We start from the raw sequence: 21,438 nt of genomic DNA on the forward strand, positions 1-21,438 counted from the left end.
GTGAGTCATGTCTATTTTTATTCCGCTGCATGTCTCTGTGTAAAAGAATCACAGCTAAACAGACACGTTATAGCTCTCTTGTTCCATATCAGCAGATCAGAAATCAAGTCTACGGTAAAAGGCTTTTCCCCTCTTCGTGACAGCTGTGCCCCTCGCCCTATGAAAAACTACAGAAAACAAAGCACACACTGCTGCTGAGTGCAACTAAAAAAAAACACACTCAGAATCATCATCACACACAAATCCCTAATATATATTACAGAAGGGGAATTACAGTTATAGTAGCTACTAAAAATATGTTAGTATTTCAGATTTTCTGATATGATATATTTGTATAGCAACAGGTACTGCAGGATGTTTACAGATTGTGAAGGTATTAGTCACATCTGTACCTTTTACACCTCCTCAGACATTGTTCCTATAATGTCACCTCATCAGTGCCTTTTCATCCTTTCCACGGTCCCTGACTACATCTCTCTTAAAACATTCTTGTCATTTCACATCCTCTGTTCTTTTTTATGTTCTTAACCTAATTCATAAATCATTCAACACAATATTTACAGAAATTTATTTTCCGTTTCTCCCAGCATCTCTTCCTGTCCTTTCAGTCTGCAGTTTTAACCTCTCTCGGGTTTCCACATCACATTTCCTTTGCAAAACACAGTGTTCCTTTTAACTATAACCAGATGCACTGGATAAAAGAGTCAGTAGGAATAAATATTGTGATAAAATGTGCTACATGTGTGGCCGATCCAAACAGACCTTGTGATAAAATGTGGCCTTGAATAACAATATTAAAACACTAAAAACACATGGGCCTATTTTTTAAAAAAAATGTGTCTCCCTGTTCCCACAGAGCCCTGGTTTCTTGTGTCCAGACCAGAATCTGTTCAGTGCATAGTGGATCCAGGGCGCCAGACGCAAGGCTGCAGACCCAGATTGGAAGTGCTGAACCTGGGCCGGGGTACCCTGGTAGGTTGAGTGCTGTTGGATGCCGGCTGAGAGGCAAGAGTAGGACCCAGGGGACTCAGGTCTGGAGTGCTCTTAAACTCCCTGTTTGCCTGCGCAGTGTTGGAGGGCTGAAGGTGGGAGAAAGAAGGGGACTGGACTGGGTTTGAAGCAGGAGCAGAGGAGAAGGTGGGGAGCTGGGGCAGTGGGGCAGTAGGAGCAGGAGGCACAGGGGGAGACAGAGGAGCAGTGGCCCACTGAGGTTGAGGCTGATATGGTTGGTAGGGAGTGGGACCAACTGTGGGTGGAGGAGACGTGACATCAGAGCGCCACAGCGGTTCTCCAAGTGTCGTAGCTGAGCGAGGAACAATGACTTTGAGGGCAGGCCCTGTTGCTGTTGGAGGGGGTGTGGAGAAGCGCTTCACTTCATAAACTCGTGCTGTTTTCTGAGCACCACCTGTCATTCCTCGCTGCTGGTGCTGATTGGTGGATTTGTCTTGGGGAACACTGGCCCCATAGCTGAACAGAGAGGAGTTGAGCTGGTAGGGCTGGTGGCTCATAATGTCCACAGGTTTGATACCTGCTTTCTGCCCTTTAGATCCAGCTGGCCCAGATTTTTTCACCTCAGGCTTCTTCTGGGCCTTCAGAGGGCAGGAGGGGGAGAGGAGGGGGTTGTAGCTGATGGGAGGTGGAGCACGGATGTTGGAGGAGTACTTCCAGGTGGCAGGAAGAGAAGGTGTGGGTGAGGGCTCCCTTGTCTGAGCAGGAGAGTAAGGTGCTGCAGCAACAGAGGGAGATCGCTCCACAACATACCGATCCATCCTGTTTTGTCTGCGGGCAAACAGCTGACCTCCCTTCCCGGCCAGCTGTGGCACCTGAGGGGCTTGCGGTTTTGGGGCTACAGGAGGTGGCCTCGTTCCTCGCTGAGCCTGCATGAAGTTGCAGGCCTCTGCCCCCAGCCTCAGCCAGTCCTCCTCAGGCCCTGACTCGTGCCCAGCCTCCCCAGTGGGTGCAGCTCCAGATTCAGCACCCGGGACTCTCCCAAAGCGGTCATCCATGTTCTGGACCATCGACAGCAAGTCCGGGTTTGGAGAAACATCTTTGTTCTGGACTGCACAGAACATTGGCTTCTTGTTGCTGCGACGACGGGCATCCTGCAGGATGCCGGTGCGAGCGGCAGGGACAGAGATGCGCTGCTCACGCGTCTCAAGTGAATCAGGGGCAGGAGCCTGGGGTGCTGATGCAGTTGCCATGGCAGCATCAGGGCTGGGAGTCATTGCACCTGTCATATTGATGTAAGGGTGGACAGATGGAGATGGAGAAGGCTGGATGGGAGGAGGAGGGTGAGTGGACTGGGCATGGAAGGAAACCTGAGTCAGATCAGGGGGATATGGTGGGGAAATGGGAGGAGCAGAAATGCAAGTGGAGGGAGGTGGGTAAGTAGGAGCAAGTGGAGAGGGAAATGGCTGTGGAGCCAGAGGGGAGAAGGGTTGAGCAGGTGATGGACAGACTGGGGGAGCTTGAGCTGCAGAGGGAGAGAAAGGGGTGGAGAGCGAAGCATATACCGCAGGCTGAGGAGAAAACGTGTGTGGGTTTGCAGGAGACTGGGAGAAAGGTGCAGAAGACAGAGAGGAAGGAGGCGAGAGAGCAGAGGGAGGGGAGTTAACAGACTGATGAGTGTTGCTGTTGTTATTTCTTGGAGGGATGTACAGAGAGGTGCTAGACACCGCTCTCCTCGCATCTGGCCCTGATTGATGGCGAGTAGGTGGTATAGTCACCATGGAGACGGCTGGCACGGGTTTGGTCGTCATGGTCACGGCTGTGGGTTTGGGCTGGGGAGGGCGAAACATCACAGAGGTCACAGATGTGCGAGGAGGGGTGGGGCCAGGGGTGAAGGGGCGTGCAGTACGGTTCAGAACACCTGTATTAGGACTGAAGCTGGTGTTCAGGTGATGGTCTAAGTCTGTGACCGAGCCAGGACTAAGATTAGGGTTCAGACTAGGATTAGAGTTGTCATGCTGCCCATTTTGACTTGAAAGTGGTGTCTGAGAGGGTGGGCTCAGAACAACACTAGCCCGACTAACAGCTACTGATCCCCCATTGGTCAGAGCCACAGCTGGAGGAGACATGTGTGCAGGGTGGTTAGTGATCAGCTGCTTCGTGATGCTGCTCTCCACCCTTGAACCCTGACGGGCTGAGCTCTCCAGCCCTGAGACCTCCAACCCGGGGCTTTGATTGACAGGGCTCACAAGTCCTGGGGTCTGATAGGCTGAGAGGTCCAGCCCTGGGATGTGATTGGTTATTGGTGTTGTGGGAGTAGTTGGTGTGGTTGATGGGCAGGCAGAGCTTCTCCTGTCCAACAGGTCTAGATAACCAGTATCCCACGTGGGGTCAAATGATGCAGAGAATCCCTCCTCGTCAACTTCTGAGCCACTTAAGATGGAACTTCCTCCTTCCTCCTCTGTCTCTCCTCCTGTCTCTCCCTCTGTCTCACCTCCTCTGTCACCCTCAGCTTTGCCGAAGCAGGTCAGTGTGTACTTCTTGGCCCTCTGCCGTCGCTTCTTGAACATAAGCACCCCTTTCGAGTTGGGGTTGGGAGCATCAGTCAGCAGTGAGGCAATAGAGCGGCATTTAGTGCGAGCTTCTTTCACCTGTTTCTCTACCAAACTCTCCCCACGCTGTAACTCTGCAAGACAGGAAGAAGCAAGAGAGAGAGACCAAAATAAATGCACTGAAAGAGAGAACAAACAAAGGAGAGAACCGGTAATGGGAGTTTTGATGAACACATAACAAGGCAAATAACGGAAACAAAACAGTGTGATAGCCCTCACTGGCAGCAAGTAGTGGCTGATTTATACAGTATTATCACAGTGAGGAGCTGCGATGAGGATTACCAGTGACAGACAGGAGTGTGTGTTGTGGATTTAGAACAAAGAATTCCTGCTGCTCTCCAGAGTTGAGTCACAGATACTCCGGGAAGGTTAGATCAGTGTCTCTCTAAATGAATGTTTGTGCCTGCATGAGTGTGTGTGCACGCTGGCATGTGCACATGTGTGTCTCTCTTCTCAGTCCAAGGCTATTTGTGTCTTTTTAGTGTCTTGGCTCACCTCACATGAATGTCGTCACTACATAACGATAGTCTGATGTTGTCAAACTTACTAATGCATGACAAACAAAATCAAACTTGATATTTTTGCTGCAAAGCTGAGAAATTTCTGTTTCCGTTAATCAATGACACCCTCCTAAACATTTGATATATACGAGGCTTATAGAGTAAAACAACTTTACAGCCATGCTATCATCATGCTGAGTGGTGTAGGGGTTTTAATGTTTTGTTTAAATTCGTGGATATTCGGTCATGAACAAAATCCAAACCCATTGATGGTGTTACAGGAAATATTAAGGAATGACCAAAGTCATTAGGATTCACCCCCAGGGGACAATGAATGTCTGTACAAAATTTCATTCTAATCCCTCTGATAGCTATTATTTCAGTCTGGACCAAAGCTGGGTACTGACAGAACGACATTGCCGTCCCTGGAGCCTCGCTGCTAGCATGGCTAAAAATAACAAAAACTTTTGTCAATTTTTTTGCATAATGTATCTGACCCGCATTAAGCAATGTAGCTTTGTCAAGCTGATGAAGCACTACATAAACACATCGGCTTGTGTAATTTGTCTTTAAAGCATAAAAGCACAAAGTGGGATGCACAATCACAGGCCGAATGACTAAATAATTTATCCTCATGACTAAATCATTTCAACTTCAGGATCATCAGTCAAGTCCAGTGAGTACAACAATGACAAATAACATTAATGCTCAACTTTCTATTGTTCTGACATGGCATCGAAATTAGGTAATTCCTCTAAATCTGAAAAAGAAGACAAAACTGAAATGTATTGCTCCTAATGTGAGTAAATCTGTGTGTAAGTGAAGTTATGTGTATGTACAAGTGTTTTAATGTGTCTTACCTGTGTACACAGTGTGTGGGACTGTGTGTCCACCTACATCTGAACCTGAAAGAGATGTGAAGTCCCTCATCTCACAAGTGTGAGTGTGTGTGTGTCCTTAACCTCCCTCAGACCCTCCCACACACACCCTCACAGTGTTCTGTTCGGCTCTGAGCGGGCGAACCGTTCAGCCTCTGTCTCCCAGCTCTTCTCTCAGGGCACAGCCCATGTAAAGACCTTTGTCTCTGTCCAGCAACCCAAACCAACACATGATGTCAACCCACTATTCCTGTCTGTCTGACAGGCATCAAACACCTGTCCAGTCTCTGTCTCATACACACACACACGCACAAGGACAGGAAGACCCCTCACCAGAGGGTCTTTCGACAGCAGTGTCACTGAGTGTGTGTATGAGTTCATAAAGCCAATTATAGGTTATAGAGGGAAGTGTGGTCGTAGCTCTTTGCTGATGTGCTGGTTTCTGCTGCTGACACTTCATACCCAAAAACCACCGCACACACAGACACACAACTCCACAGCAGCAGAGCTAACAATCCCACACACAAAGGCAAAAGGCAGTGTGTGTATGTGTGTTGGTAACGTGAGAAAGGGCAGGTCCCTGGACACCTCAGTCAGTCATTCACTCATTCATTGTATAGTAAAGCACCAGCATATGTCATTTAGGCTTTCACCTTCTCACACCAGAGGACGGATCCCTTATTACTGCAACAATCACACAATTGAAGACACAATGCAGTCAGTGCATAGCTATTCTATTTGATCAGCTGTGATCACTTGTGTCTTTTTTGAGACAATAAGTCAACCAGACAAGGTCAATAAAACTTTATGAGTTTAAATAAATAAGACTGTTGCCAGTCTTTGTGCTAAGCTAAGCTAAATTTCTCTGGGCTGTAGCTTCGTATTTACCTTATAGTTATCTCATCTAACTCTGCAACTAATAAACATATTTCTAAAACTGTCAAACATTCTTATTAAATTATTTCTCAGTATACAACAGTAATTATCGTCAGCGATCCCACACCCACAGGGAATGATTTCAGAATAACATCTGTCTGGCCAACAGTCCCAAACCCAGAAACACTCACTTTAACACATAGACACATTCACGTACAAAACACATATTCAGCTGTGTAGCCTGTACGTCAGAGTCAGAAGCATCAATCAGAAGCTTCAGTGCCTATAAATACAGACAGTGAGGCAAATGCCCAGAATACTGACAGAAGAGATAGACTGCTGTTTCAGGGGACAGAAAGGGGCGGGGGGAATACCTGAGTAAGTATCTGGTATATCTCACCCTATCACCAACAGCCTGTAAATGTGAAAGGATGCTCCAGTTACAGATAATAACCACTAGAGGGTGATCTAGCTAAATATTTGAGATAAACTGCAGAGGATGCCTTTGGAGACAAGAGGGGAATCTTTGAAATTTTAATTAAAAAGCAAAACCACTGTGGTCAAGAAGAAATAGCTGCACTACCATGAGAAAACTAGTGTTGTTTCTGTGTTTGGTTAGCAGCTGGTTTCATGTCCTCAAACTTGATTGATGCAAAGGTTTGGATCCAACTGAACAAACCCACATTCATAGTGTCCTGGTCCATGGTGTGTTTGTTTCTGACTTGAGTGAGTATTCATGTGTATTTTATGTGTGTGTGTGTTTTTTTTATGAAGACATTGACTCACTGGCTTGCCGTGCTTTGTCCATGTAGGTTGTGGAGAGCTCATCACTGACGGGGGTTTGCTGTGGTCCCACCATGGGCACCAGTTGTGTACTAGAGCCCAACATCAGAGCCTCTTTCGCCCGTTCAGGAGACACCAGGGGAGCACAGGTCAGCCCAACGCAGCCCCCCGCCTCCTGGAAGCCACTGTCACCTTCTCCCTCCGCTTCCACCAACCCCTGATCGGGGGTCGGGGTGAGTGTGTGAGGAGTCAGAGTGTGCGGGGTGTGTGCTGGAGTGGTCCACTCTGTCTGAAGGGGCTGGTAGATTAGCTCTCTGCGAGGGACGCCACCAAGACACTGACCATCCCACGGACCCTGCAGGGAAACCCCTGCATCTGTGGCACTCTCGTACCTTAGAACAATGAGAGAACGCAGTAAAGATTATAAGTTTTAAAATTCAAATGTGTAGACGTTCATGGTGGTTAGTGGATCACATACAATGTAACCGTGATATTTTGTATTTTGAATTTGATCTGAAACTCCATATTATCCTTCTCTCTTTCACCTTCCAAACAGAGAGCTAGCGTCTTGTCTCCTTGCTCCTAGTTCACCAGCCTTAGCGGGACAATGTATTATCTCTTTAAAAGCTTCTTCTGTTAGAGAGCTGAAACATCATGGGTGGGTTTTCTGTACATATACTAAGTCAGATTGATCTGGGCTAAAATTTGTCTAATAAAATAATAATTTTGTTAGTATTCAACAATGTAGTTCTGAATTTATGGATTTCTCATATTTGACTGCTGAAAACAAAAGAAAAAAGGCCCAGTGTGATGTTTCAGGTTTTTAGAAAGTGGCAGTATACTTTGAACAGGAAGTGGGAATGGACATCGGGTCTCTGCCTCTTACCCGCTCATCTCTGAGGTCTCCTCCTCTTCTTGGTTGTCATAGCGAGCAGGTGAGCGTGCATGAGGAGGTGTGCGGCGTTGGCGGCGGTGAGTGTGTGACTGTGTGTCTGCATCACTGTCTGTTTCTCCGTAGTAGGCCTCGCTGTCTGGAGGGGAAGTGATGCCTTTGGGTATCCCATTGGGGGAGAGGACAGAGGGACAGTGGGAAGGCAACGAGGCCATAGGGGGTGACAGGACCCTCATGGAGGAGCGGGGCGATGCAGAGCGACCAGAGTAAGATGAGGAGTGGAATCCAGAGGGGGCCCTGGAAACATACATACATACAAAATGAAAAAACATGCATCAGTTTGCATGGCTTCATATGACCAGGTGTGTGCTGTACTTTATGTGTGTGAGTCTATGCTCTGACCTTTTAACCCTCAGGGTGAGTGTAGCACTCTGTACGTCTATGAGGCTCATGGCCTGAGCATGACTGAGCTCTGCACACATTTGGTCACCTATTGCAACCAGCTCATCATGCTCCTTCAGTCCAGCTCTGCAGGCTTTGCTGCGCCTCCTTACCTGCAGAGAAGAAAGGGATTAATGACACATTAATACATAAAAGCACAGTAAACTGACTTATTTGACTGCACATAGTCCAGATTCCCACCTTCACATTCCTTTTGTTTTTGAGACTCTTTAGACCAGTGGGCCTGTGACCCCTTAAAACAACCCCTTTCTTGAGCACAAGTCTCATTGTCACTAGGAACAGTTCAGAACTCAAAGCCCAAATCAGTAGAGTATGAAAATACTGACTTTGGCAACTTCTCATGGTAGGATCCATCCCCAACATGTTAATGTCAGCAGGGACACTGAGAAAGAATGGGCTGAAAGCAAAATGTACACTGCACTGGTTTTCTCCAGGATTGTTTCGCTTCTCTGTTTGGTTACTGTAGACCTCCTGTAAAAGTCTTACAGGCTGCATGGCGTTCTCTCACGACCCCTGTATCAGAATAACTCATGAAGTCATGCAGCTGTTGTTGGAGGTCGCTGAGAGATGATGTCATAGGATCCTTCAGGAAGTATGTCTGTTGGGGGTGGGGGTAATAGCCGGGATAGACAAGGCCCTCTCCTCTGTCTCCTAACACATACACACTGATACGAACACCTTATCACTACTGAAGGTAAAAATGTTGAGTGTGTTCCAGTTCCTACTTGGACTCTAAAGAGGACACAGTAATTCCCTTTATCAGTATCTCTTGACCCAATAATCCCATTCCACCATCACCAACACACGCAAGGACAAGCTATCTATCTCATGCCTTCCCACCCAGGCAAATGTACACACATACATATACATACATACACACACACAGCACAAGTGAACATCATGAAAGAGGGGGTCTGAACAGCTGCATCACCACTCTGGACCAAGGGGCATGCCTGTCATTCGCCATATGTTCCCCACATACCCAAAATAAAACCTCGGAGGAAAATCCACCACATTCCTAGACAGATGAAGGAAGACAGGAGCCAATGTGATGTGAGAAAAAAATAATACAGAATTATGTTTAAACACTTCAAGAGACAGGAAAATTTATGTGTGCGTATGTGTGTGTGGTTCTGTGTGCGTATCTGTATCTTTGTGTGTGTGTACAAAAGGCCTTTTTCCATGCTCAGCTTCCAGCTCCTCTTAAACGAGCTATTCTGATCCTCTAGTTTGCACTCCATTCCCAGCCAGGCTTATCTGTGGTATGCCCAACCATACACACACACACACACACACACACACACACACACACACACACACACACACACACACACACACACACAAGATACACACAAACACATACACAGGCAAGAGGAAGCACACACTGATCAAACTCTCATTAAAGGTGACCTTATCGGCTTGAAAATCCTGGATAAAGACAGGCCTTCTGTGCCAGAGCCACTCTGCCTCCATTTTGAATCAGAGTTTATGACAGCTTATGAGTGACTGGCCAACTTTTAACGTCAGTGTGAGCGAGGTCACATTCCTCTTCTCCAGAATAGCTTTTCTTATTAGAGACAACATTCTGGTCTGTCAACAGATATAAACGCAGACACAAAAAGATTTTGGAGAGACCAAATTGAAAAAAATATATATATTTTGGGGCTTAAAGTTGATTTATCATGTCCAATAAATATGTGAAAATTACAAGTTCGTTATCTACTGTGTATATGTTCAAAGTAGATGCCTTCATGTGCACAACTACAAACACATGCAAACACAACATTGCTTTAATACAGAATGCATATGCAGGCTCATACATGAGCCTATCTTAAAGAGACCCTTACTAAACTTGACCGCTGTCTGATCGTCCTCAGGATGCAGTAATGTAACCCGAGCCACAATCAACTCCCAAACATGTGTTCATTCACGTTACCACCTTGGCAGTAAAAGTCTTGTCTGCAACATACTGTATGCACAGAAACACACACATATAGGATTCACTATACCTTGGCCACCTGTAGAGGCTTTTGCTGCTCTGCTCCTCCCTGTAGCCTGAAGCCCCACGGGGCTCCTCCTGAGAGGGAGACCACAATCTCCTCCGCCACCATCCCAGCTCACAGCCCGCTGTGTCTATGAGGATGTATTTGTTGCTCTCGCCTTCTTCAGTTCCTCAAACTCTGCAAGTATCAATGAGTGAGCGTGAGGCTTCTGTCTCTCTGTGACCACAGAAGATCACTCCACCCATGAGGAGACAGGGGGCAGCTGGCTTTCATCTGTGTCGGAGGGTGGGCATTAGGGAGGGTGAGAAGGGGCAAAAGTGTGTGTGTGTGTGTGTTCATCCTCCCCTGTATTCAACACTTGCCATGTCACTCTCAAGCACTCTATACAGGAGCGGATGCTTGCTGATATACCCTCCCGAAATAACCACCGGCACTACTCCCTCCTCGACCCCCAGCTCAGCCAGCCTGGACAGCAGCCGTGGCTCACAGATTTGTCTTCATATACCCACAGTACCTCAACCTTAAAGCACAGAAAACAGGGTGTGAGAAGGAAACATTTAAGGACTTTCAGTTGGTTTACTGTCTCTAAACTTTAATAGCCTCAGAGTGCATGCTAGAGGAGAGGAGCTGTGCTCCAGTGGCCCCCAATTCTGCAGTGTTGGACAAGATGATGAATATTGGCTCTCAGGCTGCTGTAAAGACAGAGCTGCTGAAGCTCTGTCTTTACAGAAGAGAGGCAAGAGATTACAGAATTTAGCAGCCAAAATTACATGGCCAAACAACAGCTTAAATCTGGTCACCTGGTCAAACTCGTGCCAGATTTGTGATGAATGGCAAATTGGAAAGTTTCAAATTTGGGCTAATTCCAATGAGATTGTGAAGCTGTCCAAACAGCTTCACATTTTACCCTGAAAATTTAGACAAATTTGGCAGTCATATATCCACATGAGCTGGCTTATATTCAGTGGTGCTGGAAGACAACAAATTGATCCAATTATTTGCACTTTTGTATTTGCCCTATTGATATTATTTTTCACAAACAACTGTGTAATGCAAGCAATATTTTTGTTATATTCTTATAGTGTTGATATTGTTATTTTGTTATATTGCTGTATTCATATATTGTTATTGTTTCTGAACAAAAAACTGAACAAAAATCTTAACTGAAAAAGTAAAATTAAAATTTTGACTTAAAAAGTATTTTTATTTGCTTAAAATCTTTGTCCTGTGTTCTGTGTTTTATTATGATCATAATCATGATCAACTAACTGAAAATTGAAAAATCACAGAATCATTCAATCATCATGAAAATTCAAATTTTCAATTTTCATTCAAGTTTGCATATTGCATTCACGTCATTATCACGCATTGCTCCGCCCGCACAAAAGTAGATAAAATACTTTTCTGAGTAAAAAAAAAAGTATTGGTATTGGTATGGTATCAGCAGTATCGCACACACCTATTGATTTCTATGTTTTGTTTTGTAATACAAGGCCCGTGATATAATGGTCTGGCCCAATTATCACTGGCCAATCAGAGATGACGATCCACCTGGTTGTTAGAGGGGTGGGACTTAAAAAGGGCAAGTGCAGGCCGGGAAGACGCTACAAACAGGTAGACGGAGAGACGCTGTTTGTGAGTTCATTCAAATCTGTGAAATACTGTTGTTCATCAGGTGAAGACCCTGGACTTTGAGTCAAAGTGTAACCTGATAAAACCGGACGCTGAGCCGTGTGTTGGAGCTGGTTTCAGCTCCTAGTTCAGCTAAACCACGGTACAACTGCGACCACCACGCGGGGCACCGAGTCCGCCATTACCGCGCCGGTTTGGAAGGAGAGGAGAGGAGAGCGCGTGTGCCCGGAACACAGACTTCCACCGAGTTTCTGAGTGAGTATGGAGACAGTGTGAGCACACTGAGGGAAACAGACCAGGTGTATCAGACCGGGTTTATCAGCCTGTGAATCTCTGTTCTGCAGATGCTGCTAACAGAGGGCCCGGGCCTATCCACCGCGTGAGCCGCAGACGCCATTTTCTGCTCACGCCCGCGCACACAGCCTCAGTCCGCGTGTCTCCATCGCACCGCTCGCCTCGGACAGACGCTTTGGAAACGGCTTTCTCGAGTTTCTACGAAAGGTGGGTACACACAGCATTTCAATCCACGATTTCAGACGAGCCGCAACAAGCGCAAATGACATGGTTCCGAAAACAGTCACAGTTTACGCTGCCACGGTGCGCTGGTGCTAACTGGGGTTATGTTTTAAGGTGGAGCTCACCTGGTTCTGTGGTAAATATTCATTCAGTCTTGGCGGTTTGACATATTTAAATTCTGGACCGTGATGTGGTTCATGTGGTCAAGATAAAGGCTGAATATGACACGCGGGACAGCGGAGCGGCACGGAGATAATTAGGCCTCAGCGGCCTCCTCAGTTCACGTTAGTAAACCCTCAGTTCACCTCCTACGGGCTCAGGCCTGTGAGTCCTCAGAGTTGGACAGAGAGACAGTTTTTACCCACATAAACTTTTATTAGTTATATTAGAGTCCAGAGCTGACGGTAAAATACTGTTGACTGTAAACCACTGTCATCAGTTTGATCAATCTTGATTTTCCGTTTTATACGTTGAGCAGAATTTAATAAATAATATTTAAAGAGTGTGAAACGCTGCTCAGTGAAGAGAACGTGCTGCCGATCAGTAAACCACCTGCAGTTTGAAGATCTTCATCTTTCAGCTGCACCACAGTCATCCTCACTCAAACATCACAGTCACAGTCTCCAGTATGATTAATAACTATGACAGGAAATGATTATTCCCTGATCAGTCTGTGTGTATAAAGCTTCACACAGATGGATTTATATTCAGTGAACTGATGTCCACAGAGTGTGAGTGTTGGACAGGATCAGTCCAACCGCCAGTCTTCACAGGTGAACTCTGACCTGCAGACTCAGACTGAGCTGGTTCTTCTTCTGCTTCTTCTTTCAGGTCCACAAACAGATCAGCATGAGAAGAAATCAACAAGTTGTAAGTGAAGTTTGTATTCTGTTGGGGTGTTTGGTCGGCTTCTGTGCTGACCTGGCTTTCGCATGCACATACTCGCATACACACACACGCACGCACATACACACACGGCAACAATGCCAATCTGTCTCACCCTCTTTTTCTTTCTGTCTCACACACAGCCACTGTGCCATAATTATTACTGTCCGCCCGACCAATCGCCAGTCTGTCTATCCCAGGGGTTGGCAACCTTAAATACTCAAAGAGCCATTTGGACCGTCTCTCACAGAAAAGAAAACACCCGTAGCCACAAAACACTTTTGACATCTAAAATGAGGATAACACTGCATATATTGTTTGTTTTTTTGTTACCTGTATGCTTTGTATAAAAAACTATAGTGTTGCAGTTATGAAATCAGTGAACTGCTACAGAGAACACGAAATTTTATTTCAGCTGCGTTTGTGATGCATATTTTGAGCGACAAAAAGTTCAAAACTTTTTATTTTAATGTTACAAGATCACCGTAATCCTCAAATTTAGAATTACATTTAAAAAACAACAAACTAAAATAAAATTAAATACTCATTATTTATTTTCCAAAGTCACAGGGAGCCACAGCAGAGGGATGAAAGAGCCACATGCCGCTCTTGAGCTGCGGGTTGCCGACCCCCGGTCTAATCCCTCTCACCCCCCCCCCCCCCCCCCCCCCCCCCTTTTTTTTAGTTTTGTAGCGTCGATTTTGACTACGTTGGATGAAGAGGCTATACAAGGTATTTGACTTTCACGTCTTTGATGCTGGGATGTCTGGCCGCCGCGCCATAACTTTTCCTCCTAGAGAATTTGTTCCGGTCCATCCATTGTGGCTGCCATCGGTCATCTCTCAGTCTCTGTTGGTCGGGCGGTTGTTTGTTTGTTTGCTTGCTTGCCTGTTTGTTTTTAGCATCGATTTTGACTACGTGGGAGGAGAAGAGGCTATACAAGGTATTTGAGTTTCGCGTCTTTGATGCTGGGATGTCTGGCCGCCGTGCCATAACTTTTCCTCCTAGAGAATTTGTTCCTGTCCATCCCCCCGACGTGGCTGCTGTCCGTCCATCCATCTTCATTTTGAGCCTTCAAGAGGTTTGAGGTTGTTTGCCTGGCCACTCTACCATCACTTTACCTTGTCTCTGTCGTTCTGTCTCACTCTGTCTCACACTCACACACACAGACTCGCACTCACACATCTTTCTCTCTCCCCCTCTAATCAGCCTGCTAGGGGTTGATCTGGGGGCCCAGCATTGGGGCTGTTTAGGGCCTCTCTGTCTAATATGCTTGATTTTGGCCTTTATTCAATCAGATAAACCTAAACACCAAAACAGACAGATGATTGGCAGAATATACAGTGATATAAAGCAGCAATTATATCACAAAACAAAATGCTTCAAATAAGACAAATTAACTTGTGACCATAGTCACAAGTGTGGAAGAACATGCTGAAGAGGAGTTCCACAGGCAATACATAACTGGAATGTCATGAAGTTTTGAGTTAATGGACTGATGGAGAAATGAGCAGACACCAGAGTCAGGGGACATTACAGGAAGTGAGAGCGGCAACCAAAGGTAAGATCTGAGGCCATGCTGAAGGTTTGCTTTTCTCTGTTTGCTTTTTACTCATTGCTAATGATTGTTTTTCTCTGTTTGAGTCATATGTGCAACGTTAAGGAAGGCTGGAAGGGGAATGTTGCGGCCTGACCTGATCCACCAAGCCCTTGACACCGCCTAGATCTCCGAACCTCACCTCTGAAGGACTGTTGCAGCCCACATCGCACAAGTTTGCAGGCTGCTCTTGAAACTACAGGACATGACCAGGAACTGAATCTGCTGCATCCAGGACGTAGATGGGCTGATTTTCTGCGTTGTTAAGCTCAAGTGCTGATTAAGCACAGACTGTGACCATTTATTAACTCTGTTGCTGTAACCGAAGTTTTACCAGCTCTTCACTTGTGATGCCTCGAGAGGAGACGGTCTCAGGAAAGTGCAAACAGAAGGCAATACAGAACTGGAATCTGATGAAGTTTTACGTTAATGGACTGACGGATAAATGAGTTCAGAGACTCCCAGCAGACTTTCCACCCTGCAGGGATGGATGCACTTGACTGTTCCACGACAGTATGTGAAAGCAGCAAACACCAGAGTCAGGGGACATTAGTCAGAGGAAGTGAGAGAGTGGCAACCAAAGGTAAGATCTGAGGTCATGTTGAAAGTTTGATTTAGTTTGTTTGCTTTTTACTTATTTGGCAATGATTGTGGGTTTTTTTTCCTCTGTTTTAGTCATATGCCCAACCTTAAGGAAGGCTGGAAGGGGAATGTTGCGGCCTGACCTGATCCACCAAGCCCTGGACACTGCCTAGATCTCTGGACCTCACCTCTGAAGGACTGTTGCAGCCCACATCGCACAAGTCTGCAAGCTGCTCTTCAAACTACAGGACACGACCAGGAACTGAGTCTGCTGCATCTAGGAGGTGAATTTTCTGCATAGTGAAGCTCAGGTGCTATATAGTAACTCTTGTTGGAACCGAAGTTTTACCAGCTCTTCACTTGTGATGCCTCAAGAGGACATGGTCTCAGGAAAGTGCAATGGAAACGCAGCTGGATCTGTAATGTTGGCTTTCTCAAGTGGTTTTTCAGCTCATAGATCATGAATGGATTTTCCAGCTTTGTTTTTGTTTTTTGTTAGATTCAGAAACAAACGCAATCTTCTTTGTGTGTCATAATCAGGAACTTTATTAATCCCTGGAGGAAAATTCTTTAGTTATAATCCAACTCCCAATGGAAAATGAAGAAGATTTGGAAGACAGAAGTAAGATAAAAGTGTTTGTTTTTTTTGTTTTTTTTTTTTTTAAAGATATATGTAAGTTCAAAACAACAAATAGAATTTAAAATACAACAATATCCATCCCTTAAAATGTACATATACCCCAAAATTAGTAGAAAAAAAAGTCTTCATATTTATATTTACATATCTACATCATAGGTCTACTGCTTATAGAAGTAATTACTGTTGAGGTATAAAGGTTGAGTGTGAGTAAGGAGACTGATGACTGGTTTAAATGGTATTATTGCCAGAACATTGCTGTTCTGATGAATTGGTCGTAAATGTGTTTCTGATGTTTGCTTTCTCAAGCAGTTATTCAGCCCATGGATGATGTCTTATCAATGCATTCCAAATCTGTTTGGGTATCTGAGATACATTTGTGATCACATTTTTTGATATTGAGTAAAATCATTGTTAGATTAGTAACTTGGTACGTTTTCCGTCATTAAATGGTGGAGGTACACGGGCAGGTCTGAGGTAGATTGATTGGTCAGCCTGTGTCCTGAGCATAGTTGCATTGCTGTCCATCATCACCAGCCAAATTTTGATAGAAGCTTTATTGTTCAGGGAGGGTGAGTTGGACTTTGAGGTCAAACACTGGCTTGTCTCGCTCTGCCAAGTTTCGTTCCAAGGGGAGACTGGAGTAGGACCTTTCTGGGTTGAAGTAGGTGTGGTTAGGAAAGGTTTTGCGATTCTTACGTTTTTTTGGCTTCGGCACCTAGGGAGGCCTCCCGACAGGGGAATTTTTCCCGCCCCTGTAAAGCGCTACGTACGGTCAGTTGCGGACAAGATTCACTGCAGTATCAAGCGTCATGGGGTTATTTGCGTCAGGTTTAAGTGTAGGTGGGTTCGTACCTTTTTTTTTTATTGCGTGTTGGACAGGGTAAGGGAAGGAAACCTGGCAGAGAGACGACTCAGATAGCTCAGACCACTGTAAAGATGCACCCAGTTTGGGTATATTTGCTTCATTTTCCATCTAGTGGTGATGATGAACGCAGTGACCACTGTGAAAACCTAATACATGTGTCAAGTTTACCAGGTTGAACAGTAATGATTAATTTGCTCCTACTGAGCTACATGCTACTGACATACTTGAAATGAGATATTGTCATGGGCTGAATTGAAGAGAAAGTCTTAAGGGTAACAGGCTTTGTCTTGAAGTAGAATTGCTGATCTTTATAAACCTGAACAGAGTGACAACCAATCTCAGAAGGCAAACATGAAAAGATGTTTACAGATGGTAGAAAAATCTTTCACTATTTCAAAAACCATGTCAAACACACTAGAGGGGAAGACACAGTTAAGGCCTCGTTCCAGTGCTTGAAGGAACAGAATGAGGAAGACATGTTGAAGTTTGGACAGACCATAAATTTTGCTTAAATGATTCTGTAGCTGCTGTAGTTTGATTATGAGTGAACTGAGGCTTTATTCTGTGGCTCAACCTCCAGTGATGGTGTTACTCTCTTTATCTATGCTATTTACTTTTACATTGTCTGTTGCACACATTTCTCACTTATTGTAAGCAGATACTGTCAGTTCTCTGTCTGTTGGCACCTTTTCCATATACTTGTCATGTTTTTTTTGTTTTAGTTTAACTTTACATATTTATGTGTATGTTTTTTTTTATTCTTTTGTTTTCATAGTTATCCTTTTTCTTAAATTTTTGTGAATTTATTTAACTTTGTCACTTGGATGAAGAAAACCTTGTATTCTGTAGTGTTTTGTGTGTTGTTGTTTTTTTATTTCTTGCTTTACAGTTGGACTTTTCTGTCTCTGAGCCCAAAACATGGAGCTGTCAACCTGCCTGATTAGTCTGCAAAAAGTGTAAAGGGCAGTAGAAGAGAATCAGGTCTTTTCAGACTGTCTCCATGTACGTCAGGACATTGGACTTGCTAGTTACTGCTGAGCCTCTGTGGAAGGGTTTGCAAACATCACAAGACCACGGCAGAACATGCTGAAGAGGAGTTCCACAGGCAATACAGAACTGGAATGTGATGAAGTTTTGCGTTAATGGACTGACGGATAAATGAGTTCAGAGACTCCCAGCAGACTTTCTACCCTACAGGGATGGATGCACTGGACTGTTCCACAACAGTATGTGAAAGCAGCAAACACCAGAGTCAGGGCACATTAGTCAGAGGAAGTGAGAGAGTGGCAACCAAAGGTAATATCTGAGGTCATGTTGAAGGTTTGTTTTAGTCTGTTTGCTTGTTACTTATTACTGATGATTTTTTCATATGTCCAACCTTAAGGAAGGCTGGAAAAGGAATGTTGCGGCCTGACCTGATCCACCAAGCCCTGGACACTGCCTAGATCTCCGGACCTCACCTCTGAAGGACTGTTGCAGCCCACATTGCAGAGTCACACCAGAGTCAGGGGACATTAGTCAGAGGAAGTGAGAGAGTGGCAACCAAAGGTAATATCTGAGGTCATGTTGAAGGTTTGTTTTAGTCTGTTTGCTTTTTACTTATTACTGATGATTTTTTCATATGTCCAACCTTAAGGAAGGCTGGAAAAGGAATGTTGCGGCCTGACCTGATCCACCAAGCCCTGGACACTGCCTAGATCTCCGGACCTCACCTCTGAAGGACTTTTGCAGCCCACATTGCACAAGAATGGAAGCTGCTCTTCAAACTACTGGACATGACCAGGAAGTGAATCTGCTGCATCCAGGAAGTGGATGGACTGATTTTCTGCGTTGTGAAGCTCAGGTGCTGATTAGGCACAGACTGTGACCATTTATTAACTCTGTTGTTGGAACCGAAGTTTTACTAGCTCTTAACTTGTGATGCCTCAAGATGGCATGGTCTCAGGAAAGTGTAAACGAAACACAGGTGGATATGTGAGGTTGGCTTTCTCAAGCAGTTATTCAGCTCATGGATGATGTCTTATCAGTGCATTTCAAATCTGTTTTGGCATCTGAGATACATTTGTGATCACATTTTTTGATATTGAGTAAAATCATTCTTTGGTCAGTAAATTAGTAAGTTTTCCATCATTAAATGGTGGTGGGGACACGGGCAGGTCTGATGTAGATTTATTGGTCAGCCTGCGTCCTAAACATAGTTCCATTGCTGTCCATCATCACCAGCCAAATTTTGATAGAAGCTTTATTGTACAGTGAGGTTGTGTTGGACTTTGATGTCAAACACTGGCTCGTCTCGCTCTGCCAAGTTTTGTTCCAAGGGGAGACTGGAGTAGGACCTTTCTGGGTTAAAGTAGGTGTAGTGAGGAAAAATTTTGCGATTCTTGTGTTATTCTGGCGTCGGCACATAGGGAGGCCTCCCGACAGGGGAATTTTTCCCGCCCCTGTAAAGCGCTACGTACGGTCAATTGCGGACGAGATTCACTGCAGTATCAAGCGACATGGGGTTATTTGGGTCAGGTTTAAGTGTAGGTGGGTTCGTACCTTTTTTTTTTTTTTTTATTGCGTGGTGGACAGGGTAAGGGAAGGAAACCTGGCAGAGAGACGACTCAGATAGCTCAGACAACTGTAAAGATGAACCCAGTTTGGGTATATTTGCTTCATTTTCCATCTAGTGGTGATGATGAACGCAGTGACCACTGTGAAAACCTAATACATGTGTTAAGTTTACCAGGTTGAACAGTAATGATTAATTTGCTCCTACTGAGCTACGTGCTACTGACATACTTGAAATGAGATATTGTCATGGGCTGAATTGAAGAGAAAGTCTTAAGGATAACAGGCTTTGTCTTGAAGTAGAATTGCTAATCTTTATAAACAAATGTGAACAGAGTGACAGCCATTTCAGAAGGCAAACCTGAAAAGATGTTTACAGAAAATAGAAAAATCTTTCACTATGTTTCAAAAACCATGTGAGACACTAGAGGGGAAGACACAGTTAAGGCCTCGTTCCAGTGCTTGAAGGAACAGAGTGAGGAAGACATGTTGAAGTTTGGACAGACCATAAATTTTGCTTAAATGATTCTGTAGCTGCTGTAGTTTGAATATGAGTGAACTGAGGCTTTATTCTGTGGCTCAACTTCCAGTGACGGTGTTACTCTCTTTATCTATGCTATTTACTTTTACATTGTCTGTTGCACACATTGCTCCCTTATTGTCAATAGATACTGTCAGTTCTCTGTCTGTTAGCGCCTTTTTCATATATTTGTCGTGTTATTTATTTTAGTTTAACTTTACATATTTATGTGTATTTTTTTTATATTCTTTTGTTTTCATAGTTATCCTTTTTCTTAAATTTTTCTTTTTGTGAATTTATTTAATTTTGTCACTTGAAAACCTTGTACTCTGTAGTGTGTTGTTGTTTTTTGGGTTGTTTTTTTTTTTGGTTTGTTTTTTTTTTTGTATTTCTTACTTTACAGTTGGACTTTTCTGTCTCTGAGCCCAAAACATGGAGCTGTCAACCTGCCTGATTAGTCTACAAAAAGTGTAAAGTGCAGTAGAAGACAATAGTTTCTCAAGCAGTTATTCAGCTCATGGATGATGTCTTATCAATGCTTTTCAAATCTGTTTTGGCATCTGAGATACATTTGTGATCACATTTTTTGATATTGAGTAAAATCATTGTTTGGTCAGCCATTTCAGAAGGCAAACCTGAAAAGATTTACAGTTGCATTGCTGTCCATCATCACCAGCCAAATTTTGATAGAAGCTTTATTGTACAGGGAGGGTGAGTTGGACTTTGAGGTCAAACACTGGCTTGTCTCGCTCTGCCAAGTTTCGTTCCAAGGGGAGACTGGAGTAGGACCTTTCTGGGTTGAAGTAGGTGTGGTTAGGAAAGGTTTTAAGATTCTTGCATTTTTTGGCGTCGGCATATAGGGAGGCCTCCCGACAGGGGAATTTTTCCCGCCCCTGTAAAGCGCTACGTACGGTCAATCGCGGGCAAGATTCACTGCCGTATCAAGTGTCAGGTTTAAGTGTAGGTGGGTTCGTACCTTTTTTTTTTTTTTTTTTTAAATTGCGTGGTGGACAGGGTAAGGGAAGGAAGCCTGGCAGAGAGACAACTCAGATAGCTCAGACCGCTGTAAAGATGCACCCAGTTTGGGTATATTTGCTTCATTTTCCATCTAGTGGTGATGATGAACACAGTGACCACTGTGAAAACCTAATACATGTGTTAAGTTTACCAGGTTGAACAATAAGGATTAATTTGCTCCTACTGAGCTATGTGCTACTGACATACTTGAAATGAGAAAACCATGTCAAAGACACTAGAGGGGAAGACACAGTTAAGGCCTCGTTCCAGTGTTTGAAAGAACAGAGTGAGGAAGACATGTTGAAGTTTTGACAGACCATAAATTCTGCTTAAATGATTCTGTAACTGCTGTAGTTTGATTATGAGTGAACTGAGGCTTTATTCTGTGGCTCAACTTCCAGTGATGGTGTTACTCTCTTTATCCATGCTATTTACTTTTACATTGTCTGTTGCACACATTGCTCCCTTATTGTCAGTAGATACTGTCAGTTCTCTGTCTGTTCGCACCTTTTTCATATACTTGTCATGTTTTTTTATTTTAGTTTAACTTTACGTATTTATGTGTATGTTTTTTTATTCTTTTGTTTTCATGGTTATTCTCTTTCTTAAATTTTTGTTTTTGTGAATTTATTTAACGTTGTCTCTTGGATCTTCTCCGTTATATAGTGAATAAGGTC

The 21,438-nt window shown here is 44.3% G+C and overlaps 1 protein-coding gene across 1 annotated transcript; it reads right to left on the reverse strand.

Moving 5' to 3' along the window:
* Positions 1 to 10,062, reverse strand: synpo2lb (synaptopodin 2-like b). Its single transcript, XM_041029460.1, has 5 exons — positions 9,961 to 10,062; positions 7,892 to 8,043; positions 7,484 to 7,786; positions 6,601 to 6,989; positions 1 to 3,634 (listed from the first exon to the last, which is right to left on the reverse strand). The coding sequence occupies exons 1-5, from the start codon at positions 10,060 to 10,062 to the stop codon at positions 891 to 893; spliced, it is 3,690 nt and encodes a 1,229-aa protein (XP_040885394.1). The 3' UTR covers positions 1 to 890.
* Positions 10,063 to 21,438: the final 11,376 nt, after the last annotated feature.

This window comes from Toxotes jaculatrix, chromosome 21 (genome assembly GCF_017976425.1).
Source record: "Toxotes jaculatrix isolate fToxJac2 chromosome 21, fToxJac2.pri, whole genome shotgun sequence".
NCBI lineage: Eukaryota > Metazoa > Chordata > Actinopteri > Toxotidae > Toxotes > Toxotes jaculatrix.

Bases quoted from the DNA above. Each gene is read 5' to 3' on its own strand.
- synpo2lb (XM_041029460.1), bottom strand. From the start codon at position 10,062: ATGGTGGCGGAGGAGATTGTGGTCTCCCTCTCAGGAGGAGCCCCGTGG. The intron at 7,787-7,891 runs GTCAGAGCATAG...GTATGTTTCCAG, and splicing joins CTCACCCTGAGGGTTAAAAG to GGCCCCCTCTGGATTCCACT. The intron at 3,635-6,600 runs GTGAGTCAATGT...CCTGTCTTGCAG, and splicing joins GGACAAAGCACGGCAAGCCA to AGTTACAGCGTGGGGAGAGT.